General features: G+C 35.6%; 1 protein-coding gene across 7 annotated transcripts in view; it reads left to right on the top strand.

Annotated features, from left to right (window-relative positions):
• Lama2 (laminin subunit alpha 2) overlaps positions 1-14722 on the top strand; it is a 582198-nt gene that overhangs the window by 488986 nt on the left and 78490 nt on the right. For all 7 annotated transcript variants that reach the window (XM_047557822.1, XM_047557827.1, XM_047557826.1 and 4 more), the window contains one exon: positions 6479-6581. In XM_047557822.1, coding sequence (XP_047413778.1) covers positions 6479-6581 — 103 coding nt within the window. The remainder of the gene's footprint in view (positions 1-6478; positions 6582-14722) is intronic.

Genomic DNA, 14722 nt, shown 5'->3' with positions numbered 1-14722 from the left:
ACACATCATATCAAAATCTCTGGGACACTATGAAAGCAGTACTTAGAGGAAGATTTATTTCATGGGGTGCATTCAAAAAAAGAAGTAGAAATCAACAAATAAACGAGTTAACACTACAGCTCAAAGCACTAGAAAAAGAAGAGCAGACCAATACCAAAAGTAGTAGAAGACAGGAAATAGTTAAAATCAGAGCCGAAATCAACGAAATCGAAACAAAAGAAACAATCGGAAAAATTAATAAAATAAATAGTTGGTTCTTTGAAAAAATAAATAAAATTGATAAACCCTTAGCCACACTAACAAAGAGAAAGAGGGAGAAAACTCAAATTACTAAAATTCGGAGTGAACAAGGAAACATCACAACAGACACGAGTGAAATACAAAACATAATTAGAAGCTATTTCGAAAATCTATACTCCAACAAAACAGAAAACCTCGAAGACATCAACAAATTTCTAGAGACATATGAACTACCTAAACTGAACGAGGAGGACATACACAACTTAAATAAACCAATTTCAAGCAATGAAATAGAAGAGGTCATCAAAAGCCTACCAACAAAGAAAAGTCCAGGACCAGATGGGTTCTCAGCCGAGTTCTACAAAACCTTTAAAGAAGAGCTCATTCCAATACTCCTCAAACTATTCCATGAAATAGAAGAGGAGGGAACCCTACCAAACTCGTTCTATGAAGCCAATATCACCCTGATACCTAAACCAGACAGAGACACATCGAGGAAAGAAAATTTCAGACCAATATCCTTAATGAACATCGATGCAAAAATTCTCAACAAAATTTTAGCAAATCGCATACAAATATATATTAAAAAGATAGTGCACCACGATCAAGTGGGTTTTATCCCAGGGATGCAAGGTTGGTTCAACATTCGGAAATCAATAAATGTCATTCACCATATCAACAGACTTAAAGTTCAGAATCACATGATTATTTCAATAGATGCAGAAAAAGCATTTGATAAAATACAGCATCCCTTCATGCTCAAAACACTAGAAAAAATTGGGGTAATGGGAACATTCCTAAACATTATAAAGGCCATCTACGCTAAGCCCATGGCTAATATCATTCTAAATGGTGAAAAACTGAAAGCGTTCCCCCTAAAAACTGGAACAAGGCAGGGATGCCCTCTTTCACCGCTTCTATTCAACATCGTCCTTGAGACTCTAGCCAGAGCAATCAGACAAACCAAAGAAATTAAAGGGATACGAATAGGAAAAGAAGAACTCAAACTATCCCTGTTCGCTGATGACATGATTATATATTTAGAGGAACCTGGAAATTCCACCAGAAAACTTTTAGAACTCATAAGTGAATTCAGTAAAGTAGCAGGTTACAAGATCAATGCTCATAAATCCAATGCATTTTTATACATAAGTGATGAATCTTCAGAAAGAGAAATTAGGAAAACTACCCCATTCACAATAGCATCGAAAAAAATAAAATACTTGGGAATCAATCTCACAAAAGAGGTGAAAGACCTCTACAATGAGAACTACAGAACACTAAAGAAAGAAATTCAAGAAAACCTTAGAAGATGGAAAGATCTCCCATGTTCCTGGATAGGCAGAATTAATATCGTCAAAATGGCTATACTACCTAAAGTTCTATACAGATTCAATGCAATTCCAATTAAAATCCCAATGATGTACCTCGCAGAAATAGAGCAAGCAATTATGAAATTCATCTGGAAGAATAAAAAACCTAGAATAGCTAAAGCAATCCTCAGTAGCAAGAGCGAAGCAGGGGGTATTGCAATACCAGATCTTCAACTCTACTACAAAGCAATAGTAACAAAAACGGCATGGTATTGGTACCAAAATAGACAGGTAGATCAATGGTACAGAATAGAGGACATGGACACAAACCCAAATAAATACAATTTTCTCATACTAGACAAAGGTTCCAACAATATGCAATGGAGAAAAGATAGCCTCTTCAACAAATGGTGCTGGGAAAACTGGAAAACTATATGCAATAGAATGAAATTAAACCCCTATCTCTCACCCTACACAAAACTCAACTCAAAATGGATCAAGGACCTCGGAATCAGACCAGAGACCCTGCATCTTATAGAAGAAAAAGTAGGTCCAAATCTTCAACTTGTTGGCTCAGGATCAGATTTCCTTAACAGGACTCCCATAGCACAAGAAATAAAAGCAAGAATAAACAACTGGGATAGATTCAAACTAAAAAGCTTTCTCTCAGCAAAGGAAACTATCAGAAATGCGAAGAGAGAGCCTACAGAGTGGGAGAATATCTTTGCCAACCATACCTCAGATAGAGCGCTAATTTCCAGAATCTATAAAGAACTCAAAAAACTCTACACGAAGAATACAAATAATCCAATCAACAAATGGGCTAAGGAAATGAACAGACACTTCACAGAAGAAGATGTACAAGTAATCACCAGATATATGAAAAAATGTTCAACATCCCTAGTAATAAGGGAAATGCAAATCAAAACTACCCTAAGATTTCATCTCACCCCAATTAGAATGGCGATTATCAAGAATACAAGCAACAATAGGTGTTGGCGAGGATGTGGTGAAAAAGGAACACTCATACATTGCTGGTGGGGTTGCAAATTAGTGCAACCACTCTGGAAAGCAGTGTGGAGATTCCTCAGAAAGCTTGGAATGGAAACACCATTTGACCCAGCTATCCCACTCCTTGGCCTATACCCAAAGGACTTAAAATCAGCATACTACAGAGATACAGCCACATCAATGTTCATTGCTGCTCAATTCACCATAGCCAGATTGTGGAACCAACCTAGATGCCCTTCAGTTGATGAATGGATAAAGAAACTGTGGCATATTTATACAATGGAATATTACTCCGCAATGAAGAATGATAAAATTATGGCATTTGTAGGCAAATGGTCGAAATTGGAGAATATCATGCTAAGTGAGATAAGCCAATCTCAAAAAACTAAAGGACGAATGATCTCGCTGATAAGCGGATGAGGACATATAATGGGGGGTGGGACGGGCTAGCATTAGGTTTAGGGTTAGGTTTAGAGTTAGGCTAAGGAGAGCAGTAAGAATGAAGGAAAGAAGGACTGTGTAGAGGGAAAAGAGGGGTGGGAGGGGTGGGAGGGGTGGGGGGGAGGGGAAAAATATAATAAACATCATTACCCTATGTAAACGTAAAAAAAAATAAATAAATAAAAAAAAAAAAAAAAAAACAGTGTGGTGTTGGTAGCAATGTTAAGTAATAATAGGTCATTAGAACAAAATAGAGTCTAGAAATAAATCCAGACATATACATCAAATGATTCCTGACAAAGATAAAAAAAACAATTCAATGTCTATTAACAAATGCTACTAGAGGAATTAGATAAACATGTGCAAAAACATGAACTATAATCCATATCTTATACCATTTTCCAAAACTAACTCTAAATAGATCATAGATCTAAATATAAAGCATAAAAATATAATATATCTAAAAGAAAATATAAAAAAAAATTGCCATCTTGGGCAAAGATTATTAGATATAACATAAAAGACTAAGCCTCAACTGGAAAAAAAATTGGTAAATTAGTCTTCATTAAAATTGAGTATTTCTGCCCTTCAAATCTACTTTTAAGAAAATAAAGACAAACTCCAAATTAGGAGATTATATTTTTGAATTAGATATCTGATAAAGGGCTTGTACTAATAATTAAAAAACAAGAATTGAACAGAAGATATTTTAACAGATACTTCACCAAAGAAAATAGCAAATGAGCACATGAAGAATGCTCAACATTATTAGTCAACAGAAAAGTGCAAATTAGAACCAAAATGAAAGTCAAATTTTAATCAATTTTCAAATTTTAAAAGATTGAGTGTGTTGAGTCTTGGTACAGATGAGGGCAAATGAAACTTCTGTACACTATGGAGGGGAATTTTAAATATTACAAACAATTTGGAAATCAGGTAGAAGTGTCTTAAAAATGTAAATATATATCAGCCATATGATACAGTCATTCTACTTCTCAATAGTCACTCCTAGAGAATGAAAGTCCATGTTCATACAAAGATTTGCACAAAAATGATTAGAAGTCCTATTTAGAATGGCCAAAGCTAAAGCAACACAAATGTCCATTAAGGAGTAAATGCATAAATGGATTGGGACACATCCATATGATGAAATGCACTTAAAAATACAAAAGGGATCAAATATTGACGTACGCACAACATGGATAAATGCTAAAACTATATAGAATGAAAGAAGCCAGACCAAAAAAACAGTACATTCCATAACATTCTATACACAAACTTACAGTGTTGAAATTAAGACTAGTGTTTGTTTAGGAATGTGGGGATAAGGAGGGATAGAAAGAAGGGATTAAAAGAAATGATATTGTGTCCTCTACTTTGTAGTAATGGTTTCATGGATGTATACATGTCAAAAAATTAAATTGTAAATTCTAAGTATGTGCAATTTATTTATCCAGTTATAACTTAATAAACTGCTGAAAAGTAGAAAAATTCATATTGGTCATGACTGATTATAGTTCATCAACAATTTCCACAGCTCGATTTAAGCCTGTCTTAGTGGTGATTGGCCCTTCTCCCTCTCTCTCTCTCTTTCTCTCTCTCTCTATCCACTCTCTCTCTCTCTCTCCCTCATCTGTTGCCTCTAATTTTCTTTTTCATAGCAAATCAACTCTGTTTCCCTTCGTTAATGCCATGCCTCATTTTGCACATCCAAGATTAGCTTTAAAATTATGGTTTTTAAATGCTTGCCAGATGATGTTCTTATAAAAAGGCATTCACACTCCAAGAATGTTAGAAAAGATGGTATTTTTTTCTGTTCTTTTTTTTTTTGTAAGTTTCATCTAACATTATAAATGACCCATATTATCTTGATTATTCAGGAACATTGTCAACATTCATTCTTTTATTACAATAATATTGTCATCTACTGAGAACTACTTACCATATACCCTTGACCCCTTTCCAAGTCAATTTGGATGCCTCCTAAGCTTTGATAATTTTCCTCTCTACTTTTTAGAGTTTTTTCTCTTTCTTCACTGTCAAACAGATTGTCAGCTGTCACTTCTGCTGTTTTTACTGCGCCTATTTAGAGAATCTTCACTCCTTTGTAATTTCCTATCTTTGATCTGTTTTGATTCAGAAAACTTATAACCCAAGGAGTAAAACTGATGTGTAAATTGGAGCATATATAGAACATGAGAGGGTAATCTGAAGCTTACTTTTTTGAGTAAAGTACATTGAATTTGTGCCATTAACTTTTACACTTTATTTTTTTCCCAGGAAAATGATACTTTGTGACATTACTGTGTCTAATCCCCAAGATAAGATTTGGAACTAAGAATTCCCATGTACTCAATGGGAGATACTGTCAATTTTACAAAGAATAATCTTCCAAGTTTATATTTTTCAAGTACTATGCACAGTGTCCCTTTTTATTTATGCAGATGTTTCTAATATGCCCTTTTGTAGATATCAAGTCTATCTTATGAGCAATATTTAAATGAAATCTGTTGGAATGACACACCAAAATAAAATTGACCATAGCAGAAACTGGTCTATTATCTTTTCCTCTTTTAATTCTCAAGTTACAGACTGATAAAAATGTTACTAAGGTACTGCAGATATCTTTGAAGAGCATTATGCCTGGGAGAACCTAAGTTCATAATTATAAATTTGACAGTAAACATTTAGTATTCTCCAGCCTTCTTGTATTCTGAAATAGTTTTCCAATTTAAAATTTACACATAGGACCCTATTTGATTTATCTCTTGGAATACACGTATTATGTAATGATTACAGAGGCGCAAACACTATTACAATGGATAACTAGACAGTCAAGTTAAATGATCCTTTTCCTGTTCTATTATCTCTGTGTCACCTCTATTAATCTAACCCTCAACAAATATATCTTTGCTGGATGATGGTGATTCTGAGATTGTCACTTTGAAGCCTGTATCCTGACGTGTACACTGAAATTTGTTTAAAAAGGAAGCAGTATTCCTTCCCATTTCAACACCTAGGGAATAAAGGAAATGTTTCCCACTCACCGCACATCTGGAGTGAAATGTGCTTAGGGATAAAGTGAATGGATGTTTTTAGTTCTTAATCTACTTGACTTCTGCAGCACTTGATATCGACCTTTTCTGTCCTTGTAACTCTGTCAGTCATCATGTGTCAGGGCACTTCCGTCTGTCTTATTTCCGTAATATTGCACTCCCTGAATTTCTCCTTTTCCTCTCGGAAACACCAGCCCCACTTCTCTACCTGCCACTTGAACATTTTAGTTCTGAAGATTTCCTTCTAGACCTTCCAATCTCCCAACAAGTAGTTCTCTAGTCAACCACATGTGCTGATAATTCACAGTTCTAAGTCTTCTTCCCAGTAGGTAAACTCTGTATACCAACCATCTTCTAGACATCTTGACATCATCATGCTAAGTTTTAGATATTCTAAACCTCTTTTTCTGTCCACAGGCAACAGGTCCTCAAGGTTCATTGAAGGAAGATGCCAAAGGCTCTCTTCAAAAGAGCTTCAGGATTCTTAATGAAGCCAAGAAATTAGCAAATGATGTCAAAGGTTAGTGTGCCCAATGTTGCTATTATATTCGAGTTAATTGCATTATCGTCAGTAGGATATTCTATCACCCTGTAGAATGAAATTGTTTCAGCATGATTTCATGAGTATTTTACAACCTGGATATAAAGCAAGTAAACTTTCTCATCAATCTTACATTTTCTTGTCCTAACATCTAATTTTTCACTGAATAATATTTCATAATTTTTAAAACTAATTTCTATAGAATTGCTTCAACTATATCTGAAGTGTAGTAACTTTTAACATAATTAATTTTTAAGGATGCCAAACTCCACTTGGTTATGGCTTCAAAAAGAAAGTTACAATGGAATAGGTTGGGCAGATGTGATGTAAATGTTTGTGAAACTTCCAGTTTTATTAGTGGGATCTGAAAATTTTTCAAATCATTGAAAAGTATTTTCATGTGTTTTATTCTTAATATGTAAATAAAAATGAAAAAATATCTACCCTGATATATTTTATATTTTGGGTTAAGAATATATTGTTCAACATGGCTATTGTCTATATAAGTTTTTACGCTTATTATTTTATTCAAGTACCACCTGTTTCTCAGTTGAATGCCCTCCTGTTTCTCTCACCAGTCTCATCCCTTACAATTTTCTGGCTTTCATCCATCTTCTAAACCTTCCTAAAGATTCAAAGTCCCTCCAAATCGTGCTACCATTTTGAGACTTCATGTTACAATATTCCTTCTCCTTGAAAGAATGCCTCAACCCCATCCCTCCTTATCTAACCACTTTCTCTCAGATCTTTAGGATTTAGTCCAGCCATCTTTCTCCAGGAAACCTAGCACCCTATCCATTCACCCCCTTCTGTGAATACTCTTCCTCCTAGACTAGCCAAACTACTACAGTTACGGACTTTATTCCGCCTTCTTCAGAAAAGGCATGCATGTTTTTAAAGATATTTTTTAATTTGTTCTAATTAGTTATACATGACAGTAGAATGCATTTTGACACATTGTACACAAATGGAGCACAACTTCTCCTTCCTTTGACTGAACATGGGGCAGAGTCACACTGGTACAATCAGACATGTATATAGGTTAATAATGTCCATCTCATTCTACTGTCCTTCCCATCCCCACACCCTGTCCTCTCACTCCCCTCTGCACAATCCAAATTTCCTTCATTCTTCCCTACCCACCTCCATTACAGATCAGCATCCACTTATCAGAGAAAACATTTGGCCTTTGGTTTTTAGGGTTTGGCTTATTTTACTAAGCTTGATATTTTCCAGCTCCATCCATTTACTGGCAAATATCATAATTTCATTCTTTAAGGTTGGGTAATATTCCATTGTGTATATAGACCACAGTTTCTTTATCCATTCATCTATTGAAGGGTTTCTAGGTTGGTTCCATAGTTGATCAAGCTACTGTGAAACCTTGATCTGGCTGTGTCACTGTAGTATGCTGATTTTAAGTCCTTTGGGTATAAAATGAGGAGTGGGATAACTGGGTCAAATAGTGGTTCTGGCATACAAATTTTAAACTTTGAATTTCTAGTGTATGTCTTACTGAAGAGTTCAAATTGGGAAGTAATTAAATATTTTAAATAAAGGACTGGTGTTGGTCTTTACTTACCCTAGAAAAAGAAGAAGTTTAATTTATATTTGGCATGCTTTCAACCAATAAAACTTGGTCTCATATAGTAGCTGATACAGAATTACAAGATCTATCTCCCTTAAAGATGACACTATGGTGCTAAAATGCTTTGGACTGTGTATTACAGGTAAAATAAAGCTCCCTATTTAAATAATTTAATATTTATTATTTAAATAATAATAGTGCAGGTGATAGCTATTATTGCAATGGGTGATTATAAAGAGCCATAGTCTATTTTCTTATTGGATAAATGGAGTCAGACCATTACTTTGTGTTCACTTCTTATCTTGTACTTTTTCCCGGACAAGTACAGGCGAGTGAGATAAGTCATGCAAGCACAGGACAGAGCCTTTCTTTATTCAAGATTTTAATATTTTGTTCATTGTGGATTCTTTCACATTCATTTTATTTGTTATATATTATATTATAATATTTCTGTCTTGACTATTGAGTTTTGGGGTGCTGCTTTAAATTTCATACCTGAGTTGAGTGCTGTTGTAGGGTCCAGTTGTTGACGCATAATGAGACCACCAGAAACTAAAGTAGGAAAAGAAGTTTATTTTGGGAAAAGAGAAAAAAAAGAAAAAGAAAACAGAATGACATGTCAGGACCGCTACTCCAAGTGGGGCAGTATAGTAGTGAGTGACTTCAGCATGCTCATTTTTAAAGTGAAAACCATTAAAAAAATCCTAGCAGGCTGACAATAAAGGGCCTTTTTCCTTTTTTTCCAAGGAGTGCAAGCAGCCAGCTCCAGCTTATCTTTCAGGCTGCACCTGGCGGGTTAGCAGGGCAAGCTAGCATGGGCAGCCAGACTACCCAGATCTGAAACTGGTAGCTTCTGGGGTCTCTGAAGGGATGGGTTGCTTCACAGAAATGGTTACAATGTCCTTAACTCATGGCCACATTATTTTATCTCAGGTACTGTCCTTGTATTTACCACAGTCAGCACAACGCAATGATTTTATTTGCACCCATTTTGGTTTGGTCAATCTTAACTAGATATATTTGTTTTATATCAGAGGGTGTCTAACTTTTTCTTTTTTGAAGGGGGTCTCTACTCTCTCACAGTGCCTTATACAACTGACCGTTCTCCCTGTCCTGCCCTGCCTTGATTTCCCCACAAACATTGGTGTTATAAAAATGTAGAAAGAATTCCATTTTTGGTGTTTCAAGAAGAAATCTAAGGATGGGGTAGAAGAAAGGATTTGGAGACAGAAATGTTCATTAGTTTAAATGTCGTTTTTTGTACTTCAGGTAGTACATTATTTAAAGTAATGAAAACCCACAAACTACTCAAGTAATAATTCCTCCAGAAAACCAAGCCAAGGCTATGACGGAGATGGGAATGTTTTCTTGCTACGTTATGACATTCCCCTGATTTGTGGCCAATTACACAGGTTATAAAATGGCCGTTAATCAGGGAAATGCCATATATTACCACTAGGAACTGCTGAAATAGGCCCTACAGAGCAAAACTCCTGACAGCAGCTATTAAAACAGAGATTTAGTCATTTCTCTCTCTATGGTGCCTGGAGTTAGAAGGAATAAAAATGGTGGGGCCAGTCTTCCCTCCGTATTTCTAATTTTTGCTTGGTTCAATTCAGTACAATTCGGTTATTTCCTGAGGTTTAGTCATGAATGACTTACTGCTGCTCCCTGCCATTTTTATGCTGTCCTTGCCTGGAGGGAGTCTGAACTTGCCAGGAGCAATTTGTTTTGCTTTTTTAATGTTTGAATATACATCTGTTAAAAGGAAATTTGCCCTTGTGTGTGTTTGAGCTTTGACGCCAGTCTACACTGCACTGATTGAATGTCTGCGGAGACAAAAACCATTTTGTTGATGGATATGAGGCTCGGTACAAACCGATGATTGAAAGAGAGGATGAGGGGCTGGGGTTGTGGCTCAGTGGTGGTAGAGCGCTTGCCTAGCATGTGTGAGGCACTGGGTTCGATCCTCAGCACCACATATAAATAAATGAAAGAGAGGATGAATTAATACCACCAGGTGAACCGATACTACTTTACTAATAAGCAAGAAGTATTGACAATAAAGTAGTTAGTTGAGGTTCTCATGGAATATGCACAGGTCAAGGAGTACCAGAAGGTGTATTAGGAATCTGAGAATACTACAATTTTAAGATTATGTACTTTGTCTTACACAGAGTAAATTTCACATTTTATTTACTTCCTAATTTTTGTCTTTGCCCGAGATAAATGAAATTATATAACTACTTGGGTAAAAAATAAATATTTATATAAAGTGAATAATACTCACATAAAATAAAATAAAAGGTCTATTCCCAAGCCCAGGAATAATGAAGCCATGAACTGTTTGTCCTGGGCTGCTGTCCAGCAGTTCCATGCGGCCCGCCAGTCATGAATGTTCGGCAAACCATCAACACTTTCCTTCTCACCATGGTCCTCGGCCACTCGGCCTTCCATCCAGCTATGTGCATCAGAAGATTCTGCAATCATGGATGCAACGCCCTTAAAATTATTTACTTATTGAGATTCTTTGTTATTTCATATTAGAAAAAGAATAAAAATCAATACCACAGGGTTCTTAAACCAAAGTACAGTATTGAAGTTAAATTTGGGGAAGGGAAAAAACAACAGAATGAATCAAACAACATTACCCTATGTAAATTTATGATTACACAGATGTATGCCTTTACTCCAGGTACAAACAGAGAAACAACATGTATCCCATTTGTTTACAATAAAAAAAAAGAAAAAAAATGTCATTCTTTCTGAATCCTCATGCTACCATTTGCCTGAGTCAGCCTTTCCATAGGTGGACATGTGAAAGAAACAAATCATTTGCCCCACAAATGACAATTTTACATGAAAAGGATGGCATCAAGCCTTGATCTCCTGGCATAACATACTTCATCCTTTCTCATTGAAATGACAGATCCCTTATGTATAATTTTGACTCCTTCTTTGGACTTCTCAGCAAAAGTCAAGAAAATTAAACCAGGATGGATTCAGGTTAGGAGGAAAAAATCAGAAAGTGGCAAAACAGGGATAAACATAGAGGAGCAGGAACAACTAGAAAGACCTTCTCTAAGGGTGAGACTTGGCTTTGTATCCCACCCCTGCCCCTGTGAGTGGAGTACCAGAAGCAAACCTTCAGAACCATCCTCTGTATCAACTGAGCAAGAGACAGACCAAGGCCTGTACGGTGAAAATCAGGGTCAGAGCTAAAACTCTCACCTGGGCTTTGTTGTGTATTCAGAATCAGAATCTGGACTTTTGGGGGAGCGGAGTTGTAAGCAAATTTGTCTGAACCCAGGGTAAAACAAATGCCTTCAAGGGCCTGACAGATAACAGGAGAAGTGCTTGGGCCTGTGTTAGACCAGAAAGTACTTTTTTTATTTAAAGACATTCAAATTCAAGTTTCTGACTCACCAAAACAAAACAAAAACCTGCAGGGCCACAATCAGGAGGCAAATGTACGTTACTGTGTCTGGTGGTTTAGTTTCTCATTCCATGGACTGCAGAGGGAATTCATTCCCTCTGCCCCTGCGTCCTAAATCTTTGGAGAGCATGCCACCAGAAAAGTACCCCTTCCCTCCATTCCTGAGGAGTCTGCCATATTCCTCTAATGGTAGGAAGAGCAGAGGCAGTCAGTCAGAGCTGCCAGTTTTAAGGACCTGTCAAGCATTGTGCTCATCTCAAACAAGACTTAATTCATACTCTCTGCTTCAATGAGCACCACGTAAATAACTTTAAAATATACAAATAGTAACATGTATTTATATACATGAATATATGGTAAGGTATATATGTATATTAATATTATTTAAGAGACCAAGATTTTATAAGAAACAAAAATAAATCCTTCAGGAAAAAAAAGCAAAAAACTGCATTAAGAGCCTGATAAGAAATTCATTTGACATTTTCTTCTTGGTTCAAGAAGCAAACTATCTTGTAAGAATGCTTAAGGAAGCAAAAGTTTCAATCTAATTCTCTTATAGAGATGCCATTAGAAGTCTTGCAACTGACTTCTCTAGCCAGGAGAACTGATTGGAAACTTAGCAAATATAAATTTTGAAAGTCCCATATATCTAAAAAATTATAGTCATATAATATATATAAAATTATATAATCATGTAATATATTCCTTTTTAATTTGCAAATTAATGTATTTTATATAGTATATTTTTATATATTTTGTGTTGGTATAAAGGGCTTGATCAGTATCAATGCTAGACAAACTCCTCAGTTGGCTAAGATCAATATGGTTCATGTCATTCTCTCTACTAAAATTACCTTCTAAGAAGCTAGATGAAAGAAAAGTTTTAAAACTTTAAATATGGGTTAGTTCATTAAGTAAAAGTATGGCTAACCTATGCAGACCATGTTGAAACTTTAGAGGAAGAACAGAATATTAAGGATTTTGTATTACCTTCCCTGGCCGCATTTCAATTTGGGATTTTAGATCATTGATAATTGTGTTTTTAAAAACCCTCAAAGAACAAAATTAAAAAGATACAACCAAATTTAATTATAGCACTCCCCTTAACTTGACAATGGACAATGTTTTTGTTACAATGACTTGAATAGTGACCGAAGGGCTGGGGTTCTGGCTCAGTGGTGGAGTGCTTGCCTAGCATACACAAGGCCCAGGGTTCAATCGCCAGCACTGCTAGAATAAACAAAAACCATTGAACAAGTGCAGGGTAGGATAGTTACATTCTCACCAAGTATAATATGAAGAGGTCAGTTATGTATTTAAACTTTCAATAAATTAAAATATCAACATATTTTATATAATTAAGATATATTCCAGCAGGAATAGCTACAAGGATTTAAGATGAATGCCTTTGAGGAGAGGGAGGTCTTAAAGACACTGAGATGCCAAATGACCACTTTTATTGGAAGGTCTTTGGTAAAATTTAGCTTTGAAACTTTATTAGTTGTTTCATAAACATTGCTTACTATTGAAACATGTAAATAAATAAAAGCAAAATACTCTCAGAGTTGGAAATTTTTGTTGCCTCTGATGCTTCAGTTACTCAAAAGTAGTCACTGAGGCAACTGAGGAGACAAATCTGGATTATGTAGATTTTTGCATAGAAAGGGTCCCCTAAATCTTTCCCCTAACAGCAAGACAAGAACCCTAAATAATTTCTGTGTGATAGCATATTTTTTCCTTCACAACTTCCATGATGCCTGTCACTCTCTGCCCCTCAGAAATGAAAAGAATGAGACAGAGTGGTTAAACAAACTGCCCTAAGTCCATGGGGGGGAGCATATTGTGGAAGCAGCATGTAGCACAAGGTTTCATGGCTCCAAAGCTGATGCTTTTAACCATTACTGTACCAAAACTCTGGACTTCTATCATGGTCTAGAAGATAGCCTGTTAACATGCATGGCCCTAACAGATGTTTAATGAATGAATGAGTGGGAGAATGCTTTGGAGCAGGAAGATTCACTCATTATCAGGAAGGGTTAAATCAAGGCCTTCTAGGTGACCTAATACAGAGCCCAGGCCTATCCTGAACTTTCTGCTTCAGAACTACAGGCAGAAACACTGCAGAGATTAAAAACCTATTCTCTAATTCAGTCAGGGCTTCTAGAACAAAAGATGAAGCACATTAAAAAAAAAAAAAAAAAAGAGGTTGTATGGATTAAGTTTCTTCTGCAAAGAAATCTTCAAGAGAGAATATTCTTTCATCTTCAGAAAAAAAGTGCTAATGAGTTTGCACAAATATTGTGGAAGGGAAAAAGCTCATTGTAAATGTCACCTAGTTGGCAATTGGGCAATGGACTCCATTTAGCCAGACTAATCAAAATTAATAGTGGTCTATGAATTTTATTCTTATGATTGGGCAATATCTCAGGATATTTATTTGTGCCCTGTACATATGAGTAGAAAATTAAAATTGTGTTTGAGGAACTTAACTAGATGGAGTTTAAATAGGCAAATTGAACAATTCCCCTAAAATACATGAAAATCAGTTGAAAAGAGACAGTGCATATTCTTAGGAAATGTAAACAAGTTCTGGATCAAGCAGTTTAAATAAAGAAAAAGTAAGCCATAAATCACATTACTAAAAGTTGACCAAACACACCAGACTTTTATCAAAATAATATGAATGCCTTGTCTTTCACTAACTACCTGGAATAAATCTAATACTTTCTCATGCACCCTTCAACTAATTCCTTATGTCAGTCATTGAGAGGGAAGCATTAACTTCATGCTGTACAGATAAAAAGGCACAGAGATGACATTTGAACCTACATCTTCCAAATCCAGTCCTATAATGTTTTCATTGCATCATACTACTTCTTAAATGATTGGCATCTAATAGAAGAAATCGTTAATGATCAAAGAAGTAATGTGTAACATTTTTTTAGATCTTTTTTAAAAATTTGTTCTGATTAGTTATAAATGACAATAGAATGCATTTTGAAACATCATTCATAAATGGAGTATAACTTCTTATTCCATGGTTGTACACGATGTAGACTTTCACTGTTCATGTAATCATATATGTACATAGGGTAA

The sequence above is a fragment of the Sciurus carolinensis genome, chromosome 7 (genome assembly GCF_902686445.1).
Source record: "Sciurus carolinensis chromosome 7, mSciCar1.2, whole genome shotgun sequence".
In the NCBI taxonomy this organism is placed as follows: domain Eukaryota; kingdom Metazoa; phylum Chordata; class Mammalia; order Rodentia; family Sciuridae; genus Sciurus; species Sciurus carolinensis.
This window is presented reverse-complemented; position numbering and strand designations above follow the sequence as displayed.